The 26,953-nt window shown below is 43.7% G+C and overlaps 2 protein-coding genes across 2 annotated transcripts; both read right to left on the bottom strand.

The window, feature by feature from the left end:
• Positions 1 to 26,497, bottom strand: LOC109416387 (uncharacterized). Its single transcript, XM_019690428.3, has 3 exons — positions 26,305 to 26,497; positions 26,083 to 26,200; positions 1 to 709 (listed from the first exon to the last, which is right to left on the bottom strand). Exons 1-3 carry the CDS (start codon positions 26,398 to 26,400, stop codon positions 72 to 74), a joined length of 852 nt encoding a protein of 283 aa, XP_019545973.2. The 5' UTR covers positions 26,401 to 26,497; the 3' UTR covers positions 1 to 71.
• Positions 21,547 to 26,069, bottom strand: LOC134285725 (uncharacterized). Its single transcript, XM_062847055.1, has one exon. The coding sequence runs from the start codon at positions 22,590 to 22,592 to the stop codon at positions 21,567 to 21,569; it is 1,026 nt and encodes a 341-aa protein (XP_062703039.1). The 5' UTR covers positions 22,593 to 26,069; the 3' UTR covers positions 21,547 to 21,566.
• Positions 26,498 to 26,953: the final 456 nt, after the last annotated feature.

Consider the following 26,953-nt stretch of genomic DNA (forward strand, 5'->3'; position numbering starts at 1 on the left):
TAAAATCACATATGAATGAACATCCAATTTATTAACTCTATGGACTCCGTTTCTCGTCACTTTTACCCCCTCTAGTACATAATAATCGTCAGATCCGACTTATCCACGTCGATCGTTGTCGGAGGAGGTTCCTTATTAATTTCATACTGCCTCCACAACAGTAGCCCAATATTGCTGCCATGCAGCAAAATGGGAATGAACAGTACCCAATAGCTGGCCCCTAACGACGCCAAATCTGCCGAACTATACGGAGCTTCCGGTGTCAGCGTATCCGTGATGGCAATGTTATTGCTTACGGACGACCCATACAGAGCACCCCACATGATCATGGTCAGCACGGTCGCACCGATAACGATTCCATTCCAGATGTATAGGCCAAACACGCTGAAAATTGGTTCCACCGGGTTGAACAGGACGTTGATGATGGAAAAGCTGGCCGAAGCGCCAGCAAAGGCGGTGGCAACCGCTAGAAACAGCACCGTCGTTAACCAGAGGCCGGCGTTGATAAAGCTATCCCTGGATACGGCTTTCGCAGAACTGGACTGTTTCACTTCCTCGTCGATGACTCGATTTGACTGAGTTTTGGTGCTCGATATGGGGCATTCGGCAGGCTTCTCGCCGGCTAGAAGTGCCAGCACTTCTGATTCTCGTTTAGCTTCCTCCTTTTGGCAGCTGTAGACACATACATTGTGCTCGTACAAACAGATAACTGGCAATGAAAGAAAATATTTGAAATATTATCTGGTTCGAGTGATCACTAACTCTGTCTGTTTGATTAGGTAGGTATATATTGATAAGATACTGACACAGGTAGAACAGAATGTGAATGACACAAAATTGTACATAGTGAATTATTAGTACATTTTTGCTGGATTAAGAAAAAAAATGTATTCAACATTGGTGAACCAAACCAGTCTCGCCACATAGAAGACTTCTAGATATTGCGCATTGCGCGGTTATAAGTGCGACGATGAAGTGCGGAATCTCAAATAAAAGTGCGATTTTGCGTCAGATCGTTCCGGTGTCTTCACCGCACTTATTCATTAGCTCGTGATGAACAAGTGCGGTGAAGACACCGGAACGATTTGATGCAATATCGCACTTTTATTTGAGATTCCGCACTTTGTCGCAGTCCAGTTAGCAATGCAATAAACTATATTTCTCGTTGTTAGACTATCCCCACCAGTGCGTAGTAAGTCGGTGAGTAGTAGAGGTGTGCAAATCGGTTTCATTTCTGATACCCACCCGTTTTCGCACCGTGCGTTCACATCATCGTTGGTAAAATACCACCTGATCTCCCCACCGGTGGTTGGTAGTAGAACTTCATATCGTAAACAAAATACAGAGTAGCAAATAAATGACAACATCATGTCCTCAACAACATCACATCCTGGAGGAATCCCCGGGGACATTCCTGGAGGAATCCCCGGGGACATTCCTGGAGGAATCCCCGGGGACATTCCTGGAGGAATCCCCGGGGACATTCCTGGAGGAATCCCCGGGGACATTCCTGGAGGAATCCCCGGGGACATTCCTGGAGGAATCCCCGGGGACATTCCTGGAGGAATCCCCGGGGACATTCCTGGAGGAATCCCCGGGGACATTCCTGGAGGAATCCCCGGGGACATTCCTGGAGGAATCCCCGGGGACATTCCTGGAGGAATCCCCGGGGACATTCCTGGAGGAATCCCCGGGGACATTCCTGGAGGAATCCCCGGGGACATTCCTGGAGGAATCCCCGGGGACATTCCTGGAGGAATCCCCGGGGACATTCCTGGAGGAATCCCCGGGGACATTCCTGGAGGAATCCCCGGGGACATTCCTGGAGGAATCCCCGGGGACATTCCTGGAGGAATCCCCGGGGACATTCCTGGAGGAATCCCCGGGGACATTCCTGGAGGAATCCCCGGGGACATTTCTGGAGGAATCCCCGGGGACATTCCTGGAGGAATCCCCGGGGACATTCCTGGAGGAATCCCCGGGGACATTCCTGGAGGAATCCCCGGGGACATTCCTGGAGGAATCCCCGGGGACATTCCTGGAGGAATCCCCGAGGACATTCCTGGAGGAATCCCCGAGGACATTCCTGGAGGAATCCCCGGGGACATTCCTGGAGGAATCCCCGGGACATTCCTGGAGGAATCCCTGAGGGAATTCCGGAAGGAAAATTCCGAAGGAATCACCAAAGGAAGCCCTAGAAGAATCTCTGAGGGAATTCCTGGAGAATTTTCCGATGGAAATCCTTGACGATTTTCCAATTAAAATTCTTGATGATGATGATGATGATGCTCCGAAGGAATTCCTGACGAAATTTGTAGAACAATCCTTGAATGACCTTCAGGAGGAACCCTAGACGGAACTCCTGATAAATGGATCTCTAGAGGTACTTCTGGATGGTGAAATGTCTGGAAAATTTCGGAGGGAGCTTCAGGAGAATTTTTTGTTGGCACTCCTATTGTAATCCATGAATTAACTCCAAATAAAAACTGAAGGAATTCGTGGAAGCATCTCATGGAACCTCAAGGAACACCTGGAGAAATTCGCCAAGCAATTCCTGGGAATATCCCCGAAGGAATTGCAGAAGTATTGTATAGTGTTTTTGGAAAAGCACTACTATGTGGACGAGTGTGGAATGGTGCCATGAGGCCAGCAAATTAGCTGGCGCTTTTATTAATTGATTGTCACCTATTTTTATTCTACTTGGGGCAATTCTGGATTGCCGAAACATTTGCACGTTCCCGGAGGAAACTTCAAGGAAGTTTTCGTATATTCAGGTTTAGAAATTGGTCGTTCTTCGATTTGTTCCGACAATCGAATCTTGCGCCACATCAAACCTCGCCCGGCATGAAACATTATGTTTAATATGTGCTTATTTGTGACAAACGCAATCATAAATGCATGATAACAGGATAACAGTTTCAAAAATTATCAAAGATAATCACTTTTTTATGTTTAACTTGTACGAAGTTGTCTTGTTTTTGTTTGTTATTCGGATAGAAATCATAAAAAAGTTAATATCAAATGCGATAGCAACGGTTGGGTCTAGTTGCTAAATATATACCGCATTTAGTTCACTACTGGACTGCGAACTGCGACATTATAAGTGCGAAAACGTAAATAAAAGTGCGCGATTGCATCAAATCAGGTTGATGTCTTCGGCGCACTATTTCTTCAATCTATGGAGAACAAGTGCTCTGAAGACACCGAGTTGATTTGATGCAATCGCGCACTTTTATTAGCGTTTTCGCACTCGTGAAAACTAGTGCGATAGTCCAGTGGTGAACTAAATGCGCTATATGAATCCACTGTTCACCGGGAAGGTAGGTTGTCATTTCCAAACCGATTTGGCAACGATTGGTGGGGTTCGTGCGTTATGATGGCGGTTGCCAATTTGGGTTTACTCACGCATTGGTGGGCATCGTCTTAGTAATATAAAATAGCTAATAGACTCCTTTTAGTTAGCATCAGCAAAATCGCCTCCATCATGCAGCTGAGTATGGAATGATGTATCGCTTCATCCGTACCTAAGATGGCAACTCCATCAGCGCGATGTGGGGAGCTCAATTCCGGTAATAAGCATGCTGAACTTCTCAATTACCACGAACAATGAACAGAGAATAGAATACACGAACAAAACTTTCAATAGCCGACTAGGCAACGAAATTAGCACTATGATTGGAAACTCAGAACATGGAAGGTCGGGACATCAAATCAAGGCGACACATCCAGATTTCCTGTCGAGCAGTCAGTCGTGATGGTATGTTTAAAAGGCATGACTATCACGCCGAGGACCTGGGATCGGATCCCCACAAAATGAAGGTTCATCCTTCGGAAGGGAAGTGGATCTTCATCATTATTTGATCTGTTGCATCTTTTTGTACCAAAATGTCAAAATAGCTTGATAATCTGACAAAATAGCTTTAACATCTGCGGAGGAACAATGCATCTTCTGGATGTGTTGCCCACTCGTTTTAAATGAATCCGGATAAGTGAGCGTTTTGAATCGTGAACTGCATACGGTTAGACTTAGCGTTAGAGTGAACGCGTTAGACCGACCATGTGTAGAGAAGTTGTCAAGCGAGATAAGGGCGACACTCTTGTCATCAAGACCGACGATTTCCAAGTACTATGGGTCCTGAAGAAGTCCTAAGGAGCAATCCTATGCGCACGCATCTAGGAACCGAAGTACGCTGTATCAGACGTTACTCGTACCGGTGAAATGATCCTTGAGCTTAAAGAGGACCCCGAGCCCAAAGGACCCGCCTTCAAATGTTTAGTACATATAGGAAATCCTTGGTTTTGTAAAGCGACGCACGCAGTGAAGTTCATCATTTCTCTGAACCGAAAACCCGAAGTGTAGTGACCGTGTCTTACCGCGATCAAGTGACCTATTCCGAGTTCCGTCCACTCCACCGTTGTGGACACTATCGGAGAGGAGTCCGTGTGTGGATACTTGGCAAATGAAATGAGATGAGAAATGAGGATAAGATCACGGATGGGGAGGAGCTTGTTACGGCACTGCGACAACAGCACAAAATGTAGATGGTTACCGCGACCTTCTGGCTGCGGAAATGCCCGTTAAAGAACAGGTGGTCTTAATTATGTCACCTGTAGCGGTAAAGGTCCTGACCGAAGCAAGTTTTCCAGGCAACGTAGAAGTGAAGGTCATAAAGCACAAGGCTGTAGAAAACCCCCCAAACGTCTGATCTGTTCCGAGAAATCCGAGAACACCCGGGAGGCCCAAATTGCCCGGAAATCAAAAGAGCCTCAACTGGCAGTTAAGAGTGCAGGTAGCGTAGCTAAACAATTATGACGCCCAGTTACAGATGTGCTCATTCTACGAGTAGAGTAACGTGACGCAGCTCCGACTCGCATATCGAGGTCAGAAGTCTCGATTCAAATGAGCTTACTCGCCGTGTAAATCAAATGGAGATTCATCTCAATTCAATCGAGAATTCTCACTTCGATAAGCAAGTCGAGCAGGGTCTCGTCACTCCACTCGTAGAATTAGCGCAAGAGCGGTGAATATTGGTTTCAGAGCGGATTCATACCGTGGAGAATGGACTAGAATAGGGAGACTGAACTAAAGCTCACATTCGGCTCTGCAACATGTCGATTTTCGAGAGCTTTTCTTGAGAGGAATGAATAACGTGTTTGGTGGTTGAGCTTTGAAGAACTAATGGACATTTTCAGTTTACTACATCCAAACAAGTGGTTCCCGGGATACTTTTGGAGAAACTCCTGCAGGAACTGCCGGTGAATTTCTATAGGAATTTCCGAGGAACTCCTGGAGGCATTCCCAGAGAACATCTCGATAAATTTCTGATTAACTTCTGGATGAATTTCCAAGTAACTTCTAGAGAAATGCCTAGGGATTTTTTCGTGGTACGCGTGGGAATATCTCCGAGGAACCCCTTGAGAAAATTCCGAGAAAATTCTGAAAAAAAACCAGCGAAATTGCTGGATGACTTCTTGGTGATCTCCAGAAGTAACTCTGGAAGGAATTTTAGGATTATTGTAGTAATTTCTAGGGAAATAATGGAGAAATTCTAGGAAAATCCTGGAGAGATTCTACCACAAATGCTGCAGGGATTCTTGGAGAGATTCTACTAAAGGTATAGCCATGGTATTCAAGGGGAAAGCATGGAGGGATTTTCGGGAAATTTCTCGAGGAATTCTCGGAGACTCCTGAAGTTTCTAAAGAACGGGGTGGAGTTTCTGAAGAACTATTAGAATTCATTGGGAAATCCTGGATAACTTCCCTGAAAGCTCTATGTTGAGAACTACTGGATAATCTCTCATGTTCTCGTTATTCTGCGTGCTGATAGCTGAGTACCGTCTTCGATCGATGCACAATCGCAGAAGTATTATAGCATTCGTATCGTAAATACGTGTCGTCTTGTAATGTAATTTTAAGTGTATATAAGCTGCTTTTAATGTGTTTGTTTCGCTACACCTGGGAGTTTCAATAGACAGTCATGTCTTCCGGCCACCCCGAACTCCAGGCCGTAACACTCTAGAAGAAATTCTCGGGAATTTCTTCAGAAATTACCTAGGAATCCGTGAAGCATTTTCCGAGGAACTCCTGGAAAAATGATTTGATGGCTCCTAGACTATTTTTTGAAAAACTCCAGGAGGACTTTTGATAAACTAGAAAAATTCTGAAGTAATTACCGAGCCACTCCTTGAAGAATTTCCCAGGAAATTCTGGAGAAATTCCCAGTGTAGTTCTATAAGAATTCCCGGAGAATTCTTGGAAATTCTTACGGAACTCCTGAAGAAGATTTTAGAGCGAATGCGCAGATGTAACTCAGAAGGAATTCTGGAATTACTCCTGGAGGAAACCCTGATGGAGCTCCTTGCAGAAAGAACTCTTGGAATGATATCTAAAGGAACTGTTATAGAAACACCTTAAGGAAGGATTGGAAAAGTTTCAGAAGGAACTCCTTGAATAATCCAAGAAAGCACTCCATGAGGAATCACAAAAAACTGGAGGAATCACAAGAAAACTGAAGGAATCCCCGAAAACTCTTGGAATAATATCAAAAAAAAAGCTCTAGATGAATCCCACGAGCAACACCTGAAGGAAGTATAAAAGAAACTGCTTGTTGGAATCCAAACAGGATCAAAACAATACTAGAATTTTTCAGCATTTCCACTGGAGTTTGTCTGAATTCTCACAAACATCCAAATTAAACAATAATCAATAATCAGAATATTACAAAAACTTTTCTCAGATAAAGTTACATTTTCTTCTAAAGGATTCATAACATTTTCTTGGAATCAGGAATGCAATCAGATTTCATACGAAATGTTCACCAGAATTTCTCGCCTATGCCTATGCCGCCAGACTTTCTTCGAAATTACCTCCAGCACTCTACCCGTGTGTCTTCAGTTAGCCTAGTGGTTAAGGCTATAGATCGCCAATCCGGAGACGGCGGGTTCGTTTCCTGTTCCAGCCGGGAAAATTTTCTCGACTTCCAGGGCATAGTGTATCATTGTGCTTGCCTCACAATATACTAATTAATGCAATGGCAGGTAAAGAAAGCCCTCCAATTAATAACTGTGGAAGTGCTCAAAGAACACTAAGTTGAAGAGAGGCAGGCCAAGCTCCAGTGGGAACGTAGAGCCATACAGAAGAAGAAGAAGAACTCTTCCCGTAATTCTCCAGTTATGTCTTGCGCGTTTTGCCGTAGATTATCGCGCAAAAATGTTCAAAATCACTCATATATCGTCGCCAGTACATCTTATTGTATTCGTGTCTTCTATAATAAGTGCGAAATCCGTTAAGGATTGACCGCGCAGAAGACACCGAAACGAATAAATGCAACCGCGCATATCTATTAGCATTTTTGTACAACTTTGCGCGATAATTGTACTTGCAATGCATAATATCTGCAATCCACAGTATCTCCGATATTCCCTCATAGTTTCTCGAGGAGTTTGAATCCTGGAAAATTTAATTGCCTCCTAAATTTCACCTAAATCTTCACCATATCGACAGCAACAAATATTTTCTGTTAATTTACGAGCAATGTTATTATAGAGGAATTCCACGGAGTCATGTCAGTCGATCCTGAGCGACCATTTCAAAAATATCTGAAACTTTGCACAGTTTTTCAATTTTATCTAAATCGCCATTTTTCGATATCAAACCTTCATATTCACTCACGACTAACTTTTCAAAAGGGTGTATGCGAAAATAGTTCAAAAATATTCTAAAAGCTGTACAGCAAAAACGGATTGTTCGATTGTTATGAATTTTTCAGCAAAGTTAGATAACTAAATGATGATTCCTTAAAAAATATACACTGTAAAAAATTTCTTTTTTTACATTAAAAAATATGATCTTTGTCACAAAAACTCAAATATCTCAGAACCCTATCTTTTTACCAACGTCAATTTTTTAGGGAAAATGGCCCATTATATCAGCTATCTACCATAAAATTTTGGTGATGGTAAACTGATAAACAAAAAAGTTATGACATTTCAAACATTTCACAATTTTTACATTTAGTAACAAAAAAAAAATTTTTTTCTGTGTAAATTATTTCGAGAACTACACTGAAATAAATTTTGTTGTGGAAACTACCGATTCCATAGTAAAATTACTAACCGTACCTATGATTCTCAACCGACAACATTTTCCAGTTAATTCCACTAAAACACTGTCAACTTAACTAGCAGTGCAGTTAACATAACCAAAAATAATCTTAATTTAACAAATGAGCATTGTATTTTTAACCATACTGTGTTGTAAAATGCGTGTCCTGGAAAAATTAACAATGTTTTGTTGTTGAGACGACTATGCTTTTAGTTGAATTTACTACAATGCATTGTAATTTCAAGCATATTTCAGCTACCTTAACAGATTTTGTTGTCGGTTGAGAATCATAGGTACGGTTAGTAATTTTACTATGGAATCGGTAGTTTCCACAACAAAATTTATTTCAGTGTATATTTTGATGCTGATTTTATTGTAAAGGCTACCGCATGAATTAAACAAGTTGTTTTCATGATATTTTTGTTTGATTATTTATAATTACTATAGTATCTATTTGAACCTTACACGCGATCCAGTGTTGTGATCAAAAATATTGAGATTGTCATACTTTTTATTGTACGTGACTGGTGAAAAAATCCCTTGATAGTGTTGAACAGCTGTTGATCATAAGAAAAATGGAATTCAACTTATTTTGAAGACGAAAGCTGCATAATAAAAGTTTTATATATACGCGTATACGTCTAGTTGATCTGCAAAAAAATACCTCTTAGGCCGTTCGCAATGCTGTTTTATTTCATATGGCGAGTTTTAAAATAAAACTGGAACTAAAACAGCACGTCCACAATGCTGAGTTGCAGTTTTATTTTTCGAGCACTTATTTGAAACTCATTTACAACTGCTCGACAGGTTTGTTTTAAATTGTGGTTGATTTAAAACTGGAATTCAACTTTGTTTTATTTTCAAACTTGTCATTCTTGCGTTGTATGAGTGTGCTGTGACGATGTTTTTATTGATTTCAACTGGCAGGCAGCTCCGTCAACAATATGAAAAGTGAAATGCCGAGAATGAATTGCATTATTTCTTTGGCAATTTTGTGCGGGAAGTGATACCCCGTTGGAACCGGTCGTCAGCAGCAGATATCAGAGCACATATTTATCATAGCAGGTGGCTTCAGGTGAGTTCCCTTCCGGGTGAGGTCTTTGGTGGGGTCGCATTTTAGAGGGAGAAATCGCACCCCCTTTGTGGTTGCAACTTTTTAATCTTTAAACGTTCGCTAGATAACGCTGCACTTGGTCCACTCACCGTGATCTCTGCGCTTTACCGCTTCCCACGGATGGGTCTGCAGGAGCCGGAGCTTCCCCCGGCAAATGACGATACGGAGGACGACGACCGATCAATCCGGATCGATGCGGGCATATGAATCACCATCACACGCCACCCAGCACACCATCGCCCGGGCTTTCGGTTGGAAAATGGGCCAAAATTGCAGTTGAGCGATTACGGAAATCAGAAAGGGGCGGTTACGGATGCCGCCTACTAGGTCGTTTACATCAGTGTGACGGCAGGAGGAATCGTCGAAAGGAGAAGTAAAATGTACGTTTTTACCCACGTTTGGGCTAATTAAATTACGCAAACATTAGAGATTGTGCTTTCTTTCCTCCTTGCATGAATTGATCAGGGCTAGTAGGTTCACCATGTACTCACAAGTTGCAAAGTGACGCATTAGATAGATAAATGAGACACCTTTCCATATTCTTTTAAATACAAACGTTATTCATTATGCATTCCTCCGGCAGTTTCATTCGTTATAAAATAATTGTTTTGAGATTTCCTTCGGTAACCCCTCCAGGAGTTCCTCATGAAGTTCTGCAGGAGGTCTTAGAAAATTTCTCAAAGAGTTCTCTAGGACATACAGAAAAACTTGTAGTTTATGTATGTTTATGACATACCAGCTAACCTGGTAAATGCCAGTAAAGGGCAACATATATCAGTGTAGTTCTCTAGGACTCGCTCTAGGATTTCCTGCAGAAGTTCCCGCAATTTTCTGCAAGTTTCTTAAACAGATCCTTCTGGATTTCTCCAGAAGCACCTCATGGATTCTTCTAGGATCCTCCGTGATATCCTGCGAGTTCGTTGGTAATTCCACCAGGTGTTTCTCGGGAATTCCTTCGGGAGTTCCTCAGGAATTTCTCTAGAAATTCCTCTGAAATTCCTGCGAGGAGTTCCTCCAGAAGTTCCTCGGGAATTCTTCCAGGAGTTCCTCGGGACTTCCTTCAGGAGTTCCTCGGGCATTCCTCCAGGAGTTCCTCGGGGATTCCTCCAGGAGTTCCTTGGGAATTCCTTAGGGAGTTCCTCGGGAATTCCTAAAGGATTTCCTCGGGAATTCCTTAGGAAGTTCCTCGGGAGTTCCTCCAGGAGTTCTTCGGGAACTCCTACAGAAGTTCCTCAGGAATTCCTCAAGGAGTTCCTCGCGAATTCTTCCAGGAGTTCGTCGGAAATTCCTCCAGGAGTTCCTCGGGAAATCCTCCAGGATTTCCTCAGAAATTCCTTGGGGAGTTTCTTGGGAATTCCTAGGTATTTCCTCGGGAATTTCTTTGGGAGTTTCTCAGGAATTCCTCCAGGAGTTCTACGGCAATTCCTCAGTGAGCTCCTCGGGAGTTCCTAAGGAAGTTCCTTAGGAATTCCTACAAGAGTTTCTCCAGGAGTTCCTCGGCAATTCCTCCAGGGGTTCCTCATGAATTCTTTCAGGAATTCCTCGGGAATTCCTCCAGGATCTTCCAGGAGTTCCTCGCGAATTCCTTCAGGAGTTCTTCGAGAATTCCTCCAGGAAATCCTCGGGTATTCCTCCAGGAGTTTCTCGGGAATTCCTTAGGTGGTTCCTCGGGATTTCCTTAGGAAGTTCCTCGGGAATTCCTCCAGGAGTTCCTCGGGAATTCCTCAAGGAGTTCCTCGCGAATTCTTCCAGGAGTTCGTCGGAAATTCCTCTAGGAGTTCCTCGGGAAATCCTCCAGGATTTCCTCAGAAATTCCTTAGGGAGTTTCATGGGAATTCCTAGGTATTTCCTCGGAAATTTCTTTGGGAGTTTCTCGGGAATTCCTCCAGGAGTTCTACGGCAATTTCTAAGTGAGCTCCTCGGGAGTTCCTAAGGAAGTTCCTTAGGAATTCCTTCAAGAGTTCCTCCAGGAGTTCCTCGGCAATTCCTCCAGGGATTCCTCAGAAATTCCTTCAGGAATTCCTCGGGAATTCCTCCAGGATCTTCCAGGAGTTCCTCGCGAATTCCTTCAGGAGTTCTTCGAGAATTCCTCCAGGAGTTCCTCGGGTATTCCTCCAGGAGTTTCTCGGGAATTCCTAAGGTGGTTCCTCGGGATTTCCTTAGGAAGTTCCTCGGGAAATCCTCCAGGAGTTCCTCGGGAATTCCTCCAGGAGTTCTTCGGAAACTCCTCGAGATGTTCCTCAGGAATTCCTCAAGGAGTTCCTCGCGAATTCTTCCAGGAGTTCCTCGGAACATCCTCCAAGAGTTCTTCGGGAAATCCTCCAGGATTTCCTCAAAAATTCCTTAGGGAGTTTCTTGGGAATTCCTAGATATTTCCTCGGGAATTTCTTAGGGAGTTTCTCGGGAATTTCTTAGGGAGTTCTTCGGGAGTTCCTTAGGAATTCCTTCAAGAGTTCCTCCAGAAGTTCCTCGGCAATTCCCCCCGGGGTTCTTCAGAAATTCCTTCAGGAATTCCTCGGGAATTTCTCCAGGAGTTCTTCGGGAACTCCTCTAGGAGTTCCTCAGGAATTCCTCAAGGAGTTCCTCGCGAATTCTTCCAGGAGTTCCTTGCGAATTCCTTCAGGAGTTCTTCGAGAATTCCTCCTGGAGTTCCTCGGGAATTCCTCCAGGAGTTTCTCGGGAATCCCTTGGGGAGTTCCTCGGGAATTCCTAAGGTGGTTCCTCGGGATTTCCTTAAGAAGTTCCTCGGGAATTCCTCCAGGAGTTCCTCGGGAATTCCTCCAGGAGTTTTTCGGGAACTCCTCCAGATGTTCCTCAGGATTTCCTCAAGGAGTTCCTCGCGAATTCTTCCAGGAGTTCCTCGGAAATTCCTAAGGGAGTTTTTCGGGAATTCCTAGGTATTTCCTCGGGAATTTCTTAGGGAGTTTCTCGGGAATTCCTTAGGGAGTTCTTCGGGAATTCCTCGGTGAGCTCCTCGGGAATTCATAAGGAAGTTCCTTAGGAATTCCTTCAAGAGTTCCTCCAGGAGTTCCTCGGCAATTCCCCCAGGGGTTCCTCCAGGAGTTCCCCAGGAATTCCTCAAGGAGTTCCTCGGGAATTCCTCCAGGAGCTCCTCGGGAATTCCTTAGGGAGTTCCTCGGGAATTCCTAAGGGAGATCCTCGGGAATTCCTTAGGAAGTTCCTCGGGAATTTCTCCAGGAGTTCCTCGGGAATTCCTCCAGGAGTTTCTCGGGAATTCCACCAGGAGTTCCTCGGAATTTCCTTAGGGAGTTCCTCGGGAATTCCTAAGGGAGATCCTCGGAAATTCCTTAGGAAGTTCCTCGTGAATTCCTTCAGGAGTTCTAAGGCAACTTCTCTAGGAGTTCCTCATGAATTCCTCAAGGAGTTCCTCGCGAATTCTTCCAGGAGTTCCTCGCGAATTCCTTCAGGAGTTCCTCGGGAATTCTTCCAGGAGTTTCTCAGGAATCCCTTGGGGAGTTCTTCGGGAATTCCTAAGGGGGTTCCTCGGGATTTCCTTAGGAAGCTCCTCGCGAATTCTTCCAGGAGTTCCTCGGGAGGGTTCCTCGGGATTTCCTTAGGAAGTTACTCGGCAATTCCTCCAGGAGTTCCTCGGGAATTCCTCCAGGAGTTCCTCGGGAATTCCTCCAGGAGTTCCTCGGGAATTCCTCCAGGAGTTTCTCGGGAATTCCACCAGGAGTTCCTCGGGAATTCCTTAGGGAGTTCCTCGGGAATTCCTAAGGGAGATCCTCGGAAATTCCTTAGGAAGTTCCTCGTGAATTTCTCCAGGAGTTCTTCGGCAACTCCTTTAGGAGTTCCTCATGAATTCCTCAAGGAGTTCCTCGCAAATTCTTCCAGGAGTTCCTCGCGAATTCCTTCAGTAGTTCCTCGGGAATTCTTCCAGGAGTTTCTCGAGAATCCCTTGGGGAGTTCCTCGGGAATTCCTAAGGGGGTTCCTCGGGAATTCCTCCAGGAGTTCCTCGGAAATTCCTCCAGGAATTCCACCAAGAATTCCTCCGAGAACCCTCCAGGATTTCTTCAGAATTTCTATCAGGAGATCCTCGGGAATTCCTTAGGAAGTTCCTCTGGAATTTCTCCAACAGTTCCTTGGGAATTCCTCCAGGAGTTCCTAGGGAATTCCTCCAGGTATAACTCCAGGAGTTCCTCTGGAAACCCTCCTGGATTTCCTCAAGAATTCCTCCAGAATTTCCTTGGAAATTCCTCCAGGAGTTCCTCCAGGATTTCCTTGGAAATTCCTCCAGGAGTTCCTCGGGAATTTCTTCAGAAAATCCTCGGGGATTTCTCCAGCAGTTCTTCGGGAGTTCCCCGGGTGGTCTTCTAGGAGTTCCCCTTGAGTTCCTTCAGGAGTTCCCTGGGAGTTGCTCTAGGGGTTCGCCCGGAATTTCCTCGGGAATTCCTAAGAAAGTTTCTCCAGGAGTTCCCCGGGAATTCCTTCAGGACTTCCACGGAAATCCCAGCAGGAGTTCCTCTGGAATCCCTCCAGGAGTTCCTCGGGAATTCCTCCAGGAGTTCCTCAAGAATTCCTCCAGGAGTTCCTCGGTAAATCCTCCAGAAGATCCTCGTGAATTCCCCCAGGAGTTCCTCGGGAATTCCTCCAGGAGCTCGTCGGGAATTCCTCCAGAAGCTCATCGGAAATTTCTCCAGGAGTTCCTGGCAAATTCCTCCTGGAGTTCCTTCGGGAATTCCTCCAGGAGTTTCTCGGGAATTCCTCCAAGAGTTCCTCGTGAAACCTTCCAGGAGTTCCTCAGGAATTCCTTAGAGAGTTCCTCGAGAATTCCTCCAGCAGTTTCTCGGGAATTCCTGCAGGAGTTCCTCCGGAAACCCTCCAGGATTTCTCGGGAATTTCTCCAGGAGTTCTTCGGGAACTCCTCGAGGAGTTCCTCAGGAATTCCTCAAGGAGTTCCTCGCGAATTCTTCCAGGAGTTCCTCGCGAATTCCTTCAGGAGTTCCTCGGGAGGGTTCCTCGGGATTTCCTTAGGAAGTTACTCGGCAATTTCTCCAGGAGTTCCTCGGGAATTCCTTCAGGAGTTTCTCGGACATTCTATCAGGAGTTCCTCGAGAATTCCTTAGGGAGTTCCTAGGGAATTCCTAAGGGAGATCCTCGGAAATTCCTTAGGAAGCTCCTCGGGAATTTCTCCATGAGTTCTTCGGGAACTCCTTTAGGAGTTCCTCATGAATTCCTCAAGGAGTTCCTCGCGAATTCTTCCAGGAGTTCCTCGCGAATTCCTTCAGGAGTTCCTCGGGAATTCTTCCAGGAGTTCTTCGGGAATTCTTCCAGGAGTTTCTCGGGAATCCCTTGGGGAGTTCCTCGGGAATTCCTAAGGGGTTTCCTCGGGAATTCCTTAGGAAGTTCCTCGGGAATTTCTCCAGGAGCTCCTCGGGAATTCCTCCAGAATTTCCTCAGAATTTCTATCATGAGATCCTCGGGAATTCCTTAGGAAGTTCCTCTAAAATTTCTCCAACAGTTCCTCGGGAATTCCTCCAGGAGTTCCTCCAAGTATAACTCCAGGAGTTTCTCCGGAAACCCTCCTGGATTTCCTCAAGAATTCCTCCAGGATTTCCTTGGAAATTCCTCCAGGAGTTCCTCGGGAATTTCTTCAGAAAATCTTCGGGGATTTCTCCAGCAGTTCTTCGGGAGTTCCCCGGGTGGTCCTCTAAGAGTTCCCCGGGAGTTCCTCCAGGAGTTCCCCGGGAGTTCCTCCAGGAGTTCCCCGGGAGTTCCTCTAGGGGTTCGCCCGGAATTTCCTCGGGAATTCCATAGAGAGTTTCTCCAGGAGTTCCCCGGGAATTCCTTCAGAACTTCCACGGAAATCCCAGCAGGAGTTCCTCTGGAATCCCTCCAGGAGTTCCTCGGGAATTTCTCAGGGAGTTTCTCAGGAATTCCTGAGAGTGTTTGGGAATTCCTCCATGAACTCTTCGGAAAGCCCTGCATAAGTTCCTCGGGAATTCATTGGAGATTTCTCTAGAATTCAGAGAAGAAATCATTGAAAACGTATAATTATTTGCCGAGTATCTCCTGAAAAAAAATCCCGAAAAACTCATGGAGGAATTCCCAAAAACTCTCTCAGGAATTCTTGAGGAACTCCCTGAGAATTCCCGAGGAACTCGCTGAAGAATTCTAGAGGAGCTCCTGGGGGAATTCCAGAGGAACTACTGGGGTAATTCCAGAGGAATTCTATAGGAACTCCAGGAGCAATTCACGAGAAATTCCCGGAGATATTCCCGAGGAACTCCTGGAGAAATTTCCGAGGAACTCCTGGAGGAATTACAGAGGAGTTTCTGGGAAAATATCGCGGTGCCCCTTCTGGAATTCCCGCTGAAGCTTTCTAAGGAATTCCCTAAGAACTTCTGAAGGAATTTCCGAGGAACTCCTAAAGAAATTCCTGAAGAACTCTTGGAGGGATTCCAGAGGAACTCCTGCTGGGATTTCCGCGAAAGTCCTGCAGGAATTCCCGGGGAACTTCTGGAGGAACTCTATTAGGAATTCCCGAGGAAATTCCGGGGGAACCCCTAGAAGAACTCCCGGGAAACTCCTGGAGGAACTCCAGGGGAACTCCTGGAGGAACTCCCGGGGAACTCCTGGAGGAACTCCCGGGGAACTCCTGGAGGAACTCCCGGAGAACTCCTGGAGAAGCTCCCGAGGAACTCCCTGGGGACTTCTAGAGGAACCTCCGGGGAACTCCTGGAGGAACTCCCGGAGAACTTCTGGAAGAACTCCCGGGGGACTTCTAGAGGAACCTCCGGGGAACTCCCGGGGAGGTCGTGAAGGAACTTCCGGGGAGCTCGTGAAGGAACTTCCGGGGAACTCCTGGAGGAATTCCCGAGGAATTTCTGAAGGAATTTCCGAGGAACCCCTGGAGGAATTGCCGAGGAACTCCTGGAGGAACTATTGAAGGAATCCCTAAGGAACTCCCTTAGGAACTCTCGAGAAGCTCACCGAGGAATTCCCGAAGAACTCCCTAAGAAATTCCCGAGGAACTCCCTAAGAAATTCCCGAGGAAATACCTAGGCATTCTCAGGAAACTCCCTACGGAATTTCTGAGGAAATCCTGGAGTATTTCCCGAGGAACTCCCTAAGGGATTCCCGGAGGAATTTCCGAGGGACACCCTAAGGAATTCCAGAGAAACTCCCTAAGGAATTCGCGAGGAATTTCTCTAAGGAGTTCCTGATGAACTCCTTGAGGAATTCCCGAGGAACTCTCTAAGGAATTCCAGAGGAACTCCCTAAGGAATTCCCTAGGAACTCGCTAAGGAATTCCTGAGAAAATCCTGAAGGGTTTCCGGAGGAACTCCTGCAGGAATTCCCGAGAAACTGCTGGAGGAATTCTCGATGAACTCTCTAAGGAATTTCCGAGGAACTCCTGGAAGGTTTCACGAGGAACTCTTGGAAGAATTCCCGAGAAACTCCTGGAGGAATTCCCGAAGGAGCTGCAGGAGGAATTTGCGAGGAACTCCTGGAGAAATTTCCGAGGAGCTCCTGGAGGAATTCCCGAGGAGCTCCTGGAGGAATTCACGAGGATCTTCTGAAGGATTTACCGAGGAACTCCTGGAGAAATTCCTGAGGAACTCCTGGAGGAATTCCCGAGGAACTCCTGGAGGGATTCCGAAGGAACTTCTGCTGGGATTTACGTGGAAGTCCTGAAGGAATTCCCGGGGAACTCCTGGAGAAACTCTCTTAGGAATTCCCGAGGAAATTCCGAGCGAACCCCTAGAGGAACTCCCGGGGAACTCCTGGAGGAACTCCCGGGGAACTCCTAGAGTACCACCCGGGGAACTCCCGAAGAACTGCTGGAGAAATCCCCTAAATAATTCCTGAGGAACTCTCTAAGAAATTCCCTATGAACTCCCTAAGGAATTCCCGAGGAACACCCTGCGGAATTCCCGAGGAACTCCCTAAGTAATTCCCGAGGAACTCTCTAAGGAATTCCCGATGAACTCTCTAAGGAATTCCAGAGCAACTCCCTAAGGAATTCCCGAGGAGCTCCTGGAGGAACTCCCTATGCATTCCCGAGGAACTCGCTAACGAATTCCTGAGGAAATCCTGGAGAAATTTCAGAGGAACTTCTGGAGGAATTCCCGAGGAACTCCCTAAGGAATTCTCGAGAAACTCCCTCAGGAATTCCTGAGGAGGATCCTAAGGAATTCCTGGAGGATTTTCCGAGGAACTTCCTGGAGGAATTCCCGAGGAACTCCCTAATGAATTCTCGAGGAACTCCCTAATAAAATCCCGATTAACTCCTGGAGGAATTCCCGAGAAAATCCTGGAGGGTTTCACGAGGAACTCTTGCAGGAATTCCCGAGGAACTCCTGCAGGAATTACTTAGGAATATTTGGGGAAGTTTTAGAGGAACTCCATAAAGAATTCTCAAACAACTCCTGGGCGAATTCCCAAGGGACCTCTGTACAAATTCTCGAGGGACTCCCTAGGGAATTTACGGGGAACTCATGCAGGAATTTTTGAGACAATCTTGGAGGAACTCCTAGAGAAATTCCCGAAAAACTTCCGAAAGAATTCCTGAGTATCTCCTGATGGAATTTCTGAGGGATTCCTGGAGGAATTATTGTAGAACTTCTAAAGGAACTTCCGATATACTCCTGTAGAATTTGTCGAGGGACTGCAGGAGAAGTTTTAAAGAAACTTCTGGAGGAATTCCCGAAGATATTTTCGATTTCCTGGAGAATTTTTCGGAGAACTTTTTGAAGAAAACTCATGGGAAACTCTCGGAGGAATTTCTGAGGGACTCTTGAAAGAATTAACTCTTGCAGGAGTTTACGGAGAAATCATGTAGGAATTTCTGAGGAAATCGAGGAGAAATTCTGGAAAAAACTCCTGGAGGCATTCATTAGAAACTGCTGGTGGAGTTCTCTTGGATATCTTGAAGAAATTCTTAAGAAAGTCCTGAAGAAATTTTCGAGGAACTCTTGTAGCAATTCCCAGGGAACTCCTTGAGGAATTTCCGGATAACTCCTGAAGATGCTCCAGAAGAAATTCCCGGAGAACTTCTAGAGATATTTTCAATGAGCTCCTGAGGAAACTTCCTAAATACATACTCCCGGAGGAATTCTCGAGGAACTCCTAATGAAATTTCCGAGAAATCTTTGCAGCAATTCTTGGAGAACTTCTGGAGGAATTCCCAAGGATATCTTGGAGAAATTTTTGAGGAAGTTGTGAAGAAATTATAGAGATACTTCTGCATTAATTCCCGGGAAATCCATGGAGTAATTTCAGGGGAACTCTTGGAAGAATTCCCGAGGTACTCCTGGAGAAATTTTCGGAGAATTTCTGGAGGGATTCCTGATTTCTGATAATTGCCGAGGATTTTCTGGAGGAATTGCCGAGGAACTCCTGGAGGAATTCTCGATGAATTAATGAAGAAATTTTCGAGAAACTCCTGCAGAGTCCGGGAAGCTTCTGAAGGAATTTTCAAGAAATTACTAAAGGAATTCCCGAAGAACTCCAGGGTAAATTCTTGAGGAACTGGTGGGGGAATTACCAAAAAACTACTCAATTCCCGGAGAACTCCTGGAGGAATTCACGAGGAACTTCTGGTGATGTTGCTTGTGAAATCTTCATCAGAAACCCCTGGGGAAAACGTTTGAAAGAATGCGTATTCAAGTCCATGAAAAACTAGCACTTCTTTTGATACATTTTGTTCGATTCAGTTATCCAAGCTTTGCATGATTCGTCAAAGAATCTTAATTAAACCACAGATCTGTGATTATATGTTCAAATTATTGTTATCAACACTTTGATTCATCGATCAACAAGCATTTCCACCAGGTTGTTTCAAAAATGCCAAAACAAGCTCTTCACAAATACATACATATCATTTTCTGCAATTAAAACATAATTTGAAACAGCATTGTCGGTAACGAGTTTCAGTTTTATTTTTGACAGTTTTAAATTTTAAAACATCGAGCAGTTTAAAACAATTTTTAAAACATAGCATTGCGAACGGCCTTAGAGAACAGACTTTATGATCGGAAAAATGCGAGTAACTTCAACAACAACAAATGCATGAGAGGTACATACCACAGACAAACAGACAAAACGCCTAGAACAATTTTCGTGAAAATCCATCGCCCAGTTCACACTACCACCACCTGGTGGAAATGTTTCACGAAACACTGCGTTGTGCAATATCGTCATCAGAAGGCGCTAGTGTGAAACGTCAAACGCAAAGAAAAACGATGGGCACTCTTCTGGTTATGAAAGCCACAACCAAGATTCAAAATGATCGTTAAAGGCGTGGTCAATGAAAATTTCGTCAGTGTTACGTTTGTTTGTCTGTATAATACATACCATGAAAATGCTCACGAAAAAGCAAAAAAATACTACCGCTATGGATATTAAAAATTTTATAGTAAATTTTTTCTTCGTCCAAGCAAACAACACCAAACTAGTCAGTTAAAACTAATAAGTGATTTTGTTTATTATAATGTAACGAACAACATGAACAGTCGCTTTCTCAAAGGTCTTCAACTCAACGCTCTCTTGTAGACCGCTTGTGAAAAAAAATGTTCAAAAGAGTTACGAAATCTCATAGATAAACTGAAAGAGACTGGTTATGCCCAAATTGAATACAAATTTACGCATTTGCACGTCCTGCCGTCTAGACTTTGACAAACGAGCCATCTGTATATCATCGGTAAAGCAGGGCGCAAGTTCGAAAACGACAACAACTGAGAAATTGCCAGAAGTGCTAAGTGCAGAGAGTCATGCCACCGTACCATCAGCGACATCTGTTTAAACAATTTAATCACGCCTCTTTTCAAAAATGCTTTGAAATATACTTCAACATTTATACCCATTTCAATATTTTTAACGTTGCAAAACACGCTTTCAACATTCATCTTGAAGAAGAGGGAAAACACTTGTCCTCAAATGTAACAGCAAATTAATCAATAAACGACTAATGCGCGGATCGGAACAGTACTGTACATATAATATATTGTGTATGCACTTCAGTGTTGGATTCCGGAGTCGATTTCACTTCACTTTGATACAACCGTTTTCGCTTAGGGATGTACTAGGGTGCCGTTTTGAGCACCCCTTGAACCTAGTTCTGGCTGTCAAAAGTGAAGCCATAACAAAACAAGCAGTCAGAAATATGATTTGTTGGTCCTCCGGAAAGAATTAGAAATTATCATTGGAAGGCTTAAAGGTATTTAAATTAAATGAATTTGATAATTAGTTTTCATCTATTCATAATTTATTGTTTATTTACATCCCATAGAATGAGCGACACGAAAGATGATGAATCATCTAATTCCATCCAGATTCCTGGAGGAGAAGAAAACTATATCGAAGAGGAGTATTTGGAATCTGACAACGATGAATTGGCAGCAGCTATCGATGAACCAGAACAGTTTCGAAACATATCCGTCCCATCTATCAACGTTGAAGGCGAAGATTTGCGATCATCCATTTCGGGAGAATGTTCCAATTCCAGCAAAGATCCAACTGAAAACGACGGAGGAGTTGAAGTAGGAGAACAAGTGACATTTTCCTTCAACATGTCAGCCAAGAAGTGTCGGATATCGGAAAATACATCCTTCTGAAGCATGGCAAGACTAAAAAGGTGCACACTCTGGCTGATTTGGGTGAAAATACCAAGCTGCTGTCGAAGTGGCGCGGAAGTGAGGTGCAGGTCCACGTTTTCAAACATTCTACTGCTGTGGCGTCGAACACTCTATGGGACATGGTGAACAAAAAACTGCTACACCCCGAGTCAAAGGACAAAACAGGAGCACCAGCAACACAGGAAATTGTTAGCTGTATCGAGCAATTGAAAAGTACGCATACGCACTACACTGCTTTGTACGCATCTTGGGAAAAATGGGCGAATTACATTCTTGCTCACCCCGGTGATGTACGACCGAATCTAATGAAGGATGCTCCACCGGACGAATACCTTCATCTATTCCGATCGGTGCCGGTATCAGAAGTGCATCGTCTTCAAGCCACTCGTCATGGTTTACAAGTCGCCTACAACATCGTTGAAAGTATTTCATCATCAATCAATACTTTATGCGACAGGGTTGATTCGGTTGCTATAAACGTTGCGGAGGTTCAACTGCAAGCACATGAAATGAAGGCACAAGTTCGAGCTTCTCATTCACTTCTGCAAGCTATGGAAGCATCACTGCCACCCGAGGAAAGTGAGTTTAGCCGAAAATTAGCATCTAAGGTCACTGATGCTATTGATGTCGACCATCAAGAGTAAAAGTTGAATGAAAGCGAAAGGTGTTTGTTTAGAATTTCAGTAAAAGGGTTCTAATCTCATACCAAATAAATAAAAAGTACACATACGGTTTAAACATTTCACTTTATTGTTCGCTTATTGATGGGTCAAATTTCCCTCCCGGAAGATATCCACATTTTTGAAAAAGTTTGGAGCAATCATATGATGTGAATTTAGTTAGTGCGCCTTGAACAACATTTGACAATGGTGTTTTGCATCCTTCTGTGTAGTTTCGTCTCAAATATTTTTTTACCAACCCAAAAACCACCTCAATTGGGTTGAAAAACGGGCAATATGCTGGGAGGAAAAGCGGAATTATCCCCAAAGAGCGTAAATACTGTATGATATTAGAATCACAGTGGATTCGAGCTCCGTCCATCACCCAAACTGAAAATTTACCTGGATATGTTCTTACGCAATCGTTTGAAAAAAACATTTTTCGGCAACAATCAAAGAACTTTTGCCGCGTAAATGTTCCTTCGGTTTCATAAGACTCGACTATCCCGTTTTGTCCCAAAAAACAAAGGCAAGATACCCGGGGTCTCCTGCAGAATTCTCCCTTGTACACTAGTTTTCTTCCGACTACTCCGTAACCTTTATTGCGCAACAGTCGACCGTTTGCGAAAGCAACTTCATCGAGAAACAGCAGTTGATGCAAATCCCATTGAAAACAGCTCAATTCTTGGGTATATCGATCGATGTCTGCTTGCCGTATTTGGATGGCTCTCCTTTCCAGCGTCTTCCAAGATAGTCCGTGAGCATGCAAAATTTTGCAAATCGTCGAGGCGCTTATGGATGTTCCGAAGTGAATAGCAAATTGCTGCCGGGATTCGTCAAGATACAGGATAGGATTTTTCTTATACAGATTCACTAGCCACTTTTGTTTGTCCATGTCGAATTTCCTGAATGTGGTCCTCCGTTTATTAGCATTCAGAATACCGTCTCGTTCATAGTTGATGATCCAGGAGCTGATAGTTGATTTAGATTTTGAGTAGATCTTTGCTAGTTGTGCCCGTGAAAATCCAAGAAAATAGTATCCGTAAAAACAATGGTACTGTGTGTTGCTGCTCGCCCGACGATGCTGCACATTTTGAAGAATCGAATTCTGCATTTCGGCAATATTGGGTTTCTCGCCAATGTTTAGACTACTGTGATAATTTGAGAATCCACTGAATCATCATTTTCTAGCCGCATTTCACACTAATCAAACTTATTTTGTTTACCTGTTGTGCACCCGACGCCCCTGTCACGAACTCAACCGAACATGTGTATGCCAGCCGCTGCGAAGTCGTGTGCGAAATTCGACTGTGATTATAATGAATTTCGGCCGAGTCTAAATGGGTGCAAATGTCGCAATATGTAAATATTCACTTGAATTTCGTTGAAAATTCTCAATCTGATCGATTTCAAGAACGAAAAACCTCAAATACGAAAATTAATTCAATCAATGAATAACAAATGTTTTCTTACGGTGAGAGAGAGATCAGTTGTCATTTTTGACAATTTGACGTGTCAAATTGGAGCACGACTGTTTTTACGACTGTTCAAAACACGACCGTTTCGAACCGTCGTGTTCGATAAGGAAATCCACGCACAATACATAATACATAATAAAAACAGATTGTTTTACTCACGCAAGGCCATTAACAATAAAATCAGCATCAAACTGCGCTTTCCGGCCGAAATAATTTACACTAAAAAAAATTATTACTAAATGTGAAAATTGTGGAATGTTTGAATTGTCATAACTTTTTTGTTTATTAGTTTATCATCACCAAATTTTTATGGTAGATTGCTAATACAATGGACCGTTTTCCCTAAAAAATTACATTGGTAAAAAGATAGGGTTTTGAGATATTTGAGTTTTTGTGACAAAAATGATATTTTTTAATGTTAAAAAAAGATTTTTTTTTCACAGTGTACATTTTCTTAGGAATCACCATTTAGTTATCTAACTTTGCTGAACAATAAAATCTGCATGTAACTGCGATTTCTGATCGAAATAATTTACACAGAAAAAAATATTTACCAAATGTGAAAATTGTGAAATGTTTGAAATGTTATAACTTTTTTGTTTATTAGTTTACCATCACCAAATTTTTATGGTAGATTGCTAATACAATGGACCGTCTTCCCTAAAAAAATTACGTTGGTAAAAAGATAGGGTTTTGAGATATTTGAGTTTTTGTGACAAAAATGATATTTTTTAATGTTAAAAAAGATGTTTTTTCACAGTGTATATTTTCTTAGGAATCACCATTTAGTTATCTAACTTTGCTGAAAAATTTATTGCAATCGAACGAACCATTTTGGCTGTGCAGATTTTTGAATATTTTTGAACCATTTTCACATACACCCTTTTGAAAAGTTAGTCGTGATTCAAAATAAAAATTTGATATCGGAAAATGACGATTTAGATGGAACTTAAAAACTGTGCAAAGTTTCAGTTCAATAGAAAATCATGAATTAAAAAATTTCCTTAATTTTGATGCTGTTGCTTGGAATCGCTCTATATTCTTAGTTCGCTATTCTTGCCCATGGGCAGGAGGAACTCCAGGAGGAATCCCAAGAGCAACTACTAGAGGAATCTCAGGAGGAACACCAGTCGGAACTCGTGGAGAAACCCCAGGAGGAACTCATGGAGAAACCCCAGGAGCAATCCCTGGAGAAACCCCAGGAGGAACTCTTGTAGAAATGTCAAAATAAACTCGTAGATGAATCCTAGAAGGAATCTCTGGAGGAATCCCAGGAAGAACTCCTGGAAGAATTCCAGAAGCAACTGCTAGAGGTATCCCAGGACGAACTTTGGAAGCAATCCCAGAATGAACAGCTGCTGAAAGAATCCAAAAGACTCCTGGAGGAGAACCTAGGAACAGCTTTTGAATGGATCTAGAGGAATCCCATGAACAACTATAGGAGAAATCCCTGGAACAACTCCTGGCGGAAACCTAGGAACAAATTTTATAGGTATCCCAAGTACAGCTCTTGGACTGCTTCCCTGGGGGGTCTCGTGGAGTAATTAATAGGAAGTCGTAAAATAAATTTCAGGAGAAATCACTAGCATAGTAATACGGCCACAGATAGTTCCGGATTCTCCCTACTTTTAGCTGAATCCGGATATTCGTCCTATCATCCTCAGCTGCTCATTCTACATTTACTGACCCGAAACCCAAAACGTAAACGCCAGTTTTTGTAAAGCAAATGATATGTTCGAAATGCAAACTTACTCTGAGTAAAGTACAACTTTATTCATACGGATTTGAATAAATGCTCAAACAGTTTACTTCGCTCAAGTTAGGTTAGCCTTGAGTAAATACTCATTTTTATTCATTTAACATAATATTGAGTTCTCAAAATTTTATCCTACGAAACCTACTGCAAGCCTATCCGTATACGGGACTCGGGAGAACAAAAGTTGTTTACAAAGTTCTTACAAATTCTTAACACGGGGAATTTGAACACAAATCACTACCACACAGGCATCTGGATTGGTCAATAAGAGCGCTGCACTAACAAGGCCAATGGCATAGTAACGCGGCGCCTGAGGTGATGCGCAACGTTTGTGCCGGTCAACTCTCTTACGCGCGATGCATCTTGAGCGATGCAATGCATACTGACGCGTGTTTAAGGTGAAACATCAAGAAATCCCATTGCAATTTTTCATACAAAATTTAGAGGCACGAATCTGACGAACAAAGCATCGAGCCAAGCCGCACTTGTTTTTCCTGGCTTTGCTCACTTCCAAAAAGAGGCAGCTTTTACAAATCGAGAGCATTTGTTTACAAATTTTCAAGGTTGGTGCTCTTGAAAACGTGAGTAGGGGACCAAGTCGGCCATTGTGGCAGCCATGTTTGTATCCTCTGAAGTTTCTCCTTAAAGCGGACACCGAGCGTAGCAAGAGTATCAGTGCTCAACATTCAAACTCGTCACGCGGCAGTACTGCTGATTAGCCGATTTCCTCTCGGTTTTCCATGAGGAAGTAGAAGAGAAATAATAGAAGGGGAACTCTCTCTCTCTCTCTTCTTGGCGTAACGTCCTCACTGGGACAAAGCCTGCTTCTCAGCAGTGTTCAATGAGCACTTCCACAGTTTTTAACTGAGAGCTTTCTCTGCCAATGACCATTTTGCATGCGTATATCGTGTGGCAGGCACGAAGATACTCTATGCCCAAGGAAGTCAAGGAAATTTCCTTTACGAAAAGATCCTGGACCGACCGGGAATCGAACCCGTCACCCTCAGCATGGCCATGCTGAATACCCGTGCGTTTACCGCCTCGGCTATATGGGCCCCACTAGAAGAGGAGGAACTCATACTTCGAGAATTATTCTTTTGTGGCATTTGATAGTCCAGATCATACACATGATCATGCAAACTACAGTTTCTGATAAGTTAATTTTGGACCATTACTCGAAGCGCTTTACTGGGGTTTTCCCAAGTACCAAGTACTCGTGAGAACCCATTGCTGAACAGTCGTGGGCCAGCGATCACCCCTCGAGTTATCATGCTGACTTCGTTCGGTTTGTTATTCTCCCCTACTCGGGATAGCTATCACTCACAAGTACCTATATATTCTCTGCTTTCACTCTTCCGAGATGTACTCACCTGTAAGATCGTACGGCACTGAAGTGGCCAGAACATTCCGAGTGAGCGACCCGGTAAACAGGCCATACTGTATGTCACTGTTCCTGTAGGCTGTCTGTTCACGCGCTTCAGAGATTATCTAACGAAGTAAAAGCGGGGATGAGATTAGGATACGGTTATCGACGCACATACAATAATTGGACACAATTCGATTAAGGCAACCTAATTGATAGATGACTTTACCCAGTACGGCGTGCAGAACGCCACAATGAGAGTGGCCAGCGAAAGGCACGAAAGAACGAAAGTTGCAAACAGTATGTTCCACTTGGTTTTCGCCATACTTTGGGATGTTCCGTATCACATTCTAGTCGACCAAGAATCGCTGGTAGTAGGTTCCGTCGCTTACGGAGGTTGAAATTGAACTAGAGTTGAGTCATATGTACATGAGTATCACGTCTCGGGAAATAGATACCACCGGAGAGACAATTGAAAAAGTGACTTTGATAAGGATGAAAGATTGCATCGTCGCGAATGAGGGGAGGCGAATTGACTATCAGTCTGATAAGAATTTCGATATCAGTTGTTGGCAATTGATTAGCCTGTATATGTGTTATTATTGGGAGGGAACTCAACATCAACACTCATTTGAGCTTATAGTACAACAGCAGTACTTTGTAGTGAAATCTCATTCAGATATTTTACATGATTTGAGTTACTGATAGAGGTAAAGACACGCAAGCGGCAAGAGACAAAAAAAACGAATCATGATTGTGTTTTTTTCCGGTATTTTAGTCTCATCTTTCTATGTCTCTTGATAGTTTTCATTTTCTTTCTTTTGTTCATTTTAATGCTTAGTTCTTACTTTTGTTTTTCTGCTTAGTCTGTCATCTGT

This window comes from Aedes albopictus, chromosome 1 (assembly GCF_035046485.1).
Source record: "Aedes albopictus strain Foshan chromosome 1, AalbF5, whole genome shotgun sequence".
In the NCBI taxonomy this organism is placed as follows: Eukaryota; Metazoa; Arthropoda; class Insecta; order Diptera; family Culicidae; genus Aedes; species Aedes albopictus.

Bases quoted from the DNA above. Each gene is read 5' to 3' on its own strand.
- LOC109416387 (XM_019690428.3), bottom strand. From the start codon at position 26,400: ATGGCGAAAACCAAGTGGAACATACTGTTTGCAACTTTCGTTCTTTCG. The intron at 26,201-26,304 runs GTAAAGTCATCT...TTACTTCGTTAG, and splicing joins CGTTCTGCACGCCGTACTGG to ATAATCTCTGAAGCGCGTGA. The intron at 710-26,082 runs GTGAGTACATCT...TTTCATTGCCAG, and splicing joins AGTGCCGTACGATCTTACAG to TTATCTGTTTGTACGAGCAC.
- LOC134285725 (XM_062847055.1), bottom strand. From the start codon at position 22,592: ATGCAGAATTCGATTCTTCAAAATGTGCAGCATCGTCGGGCGAGCAGC.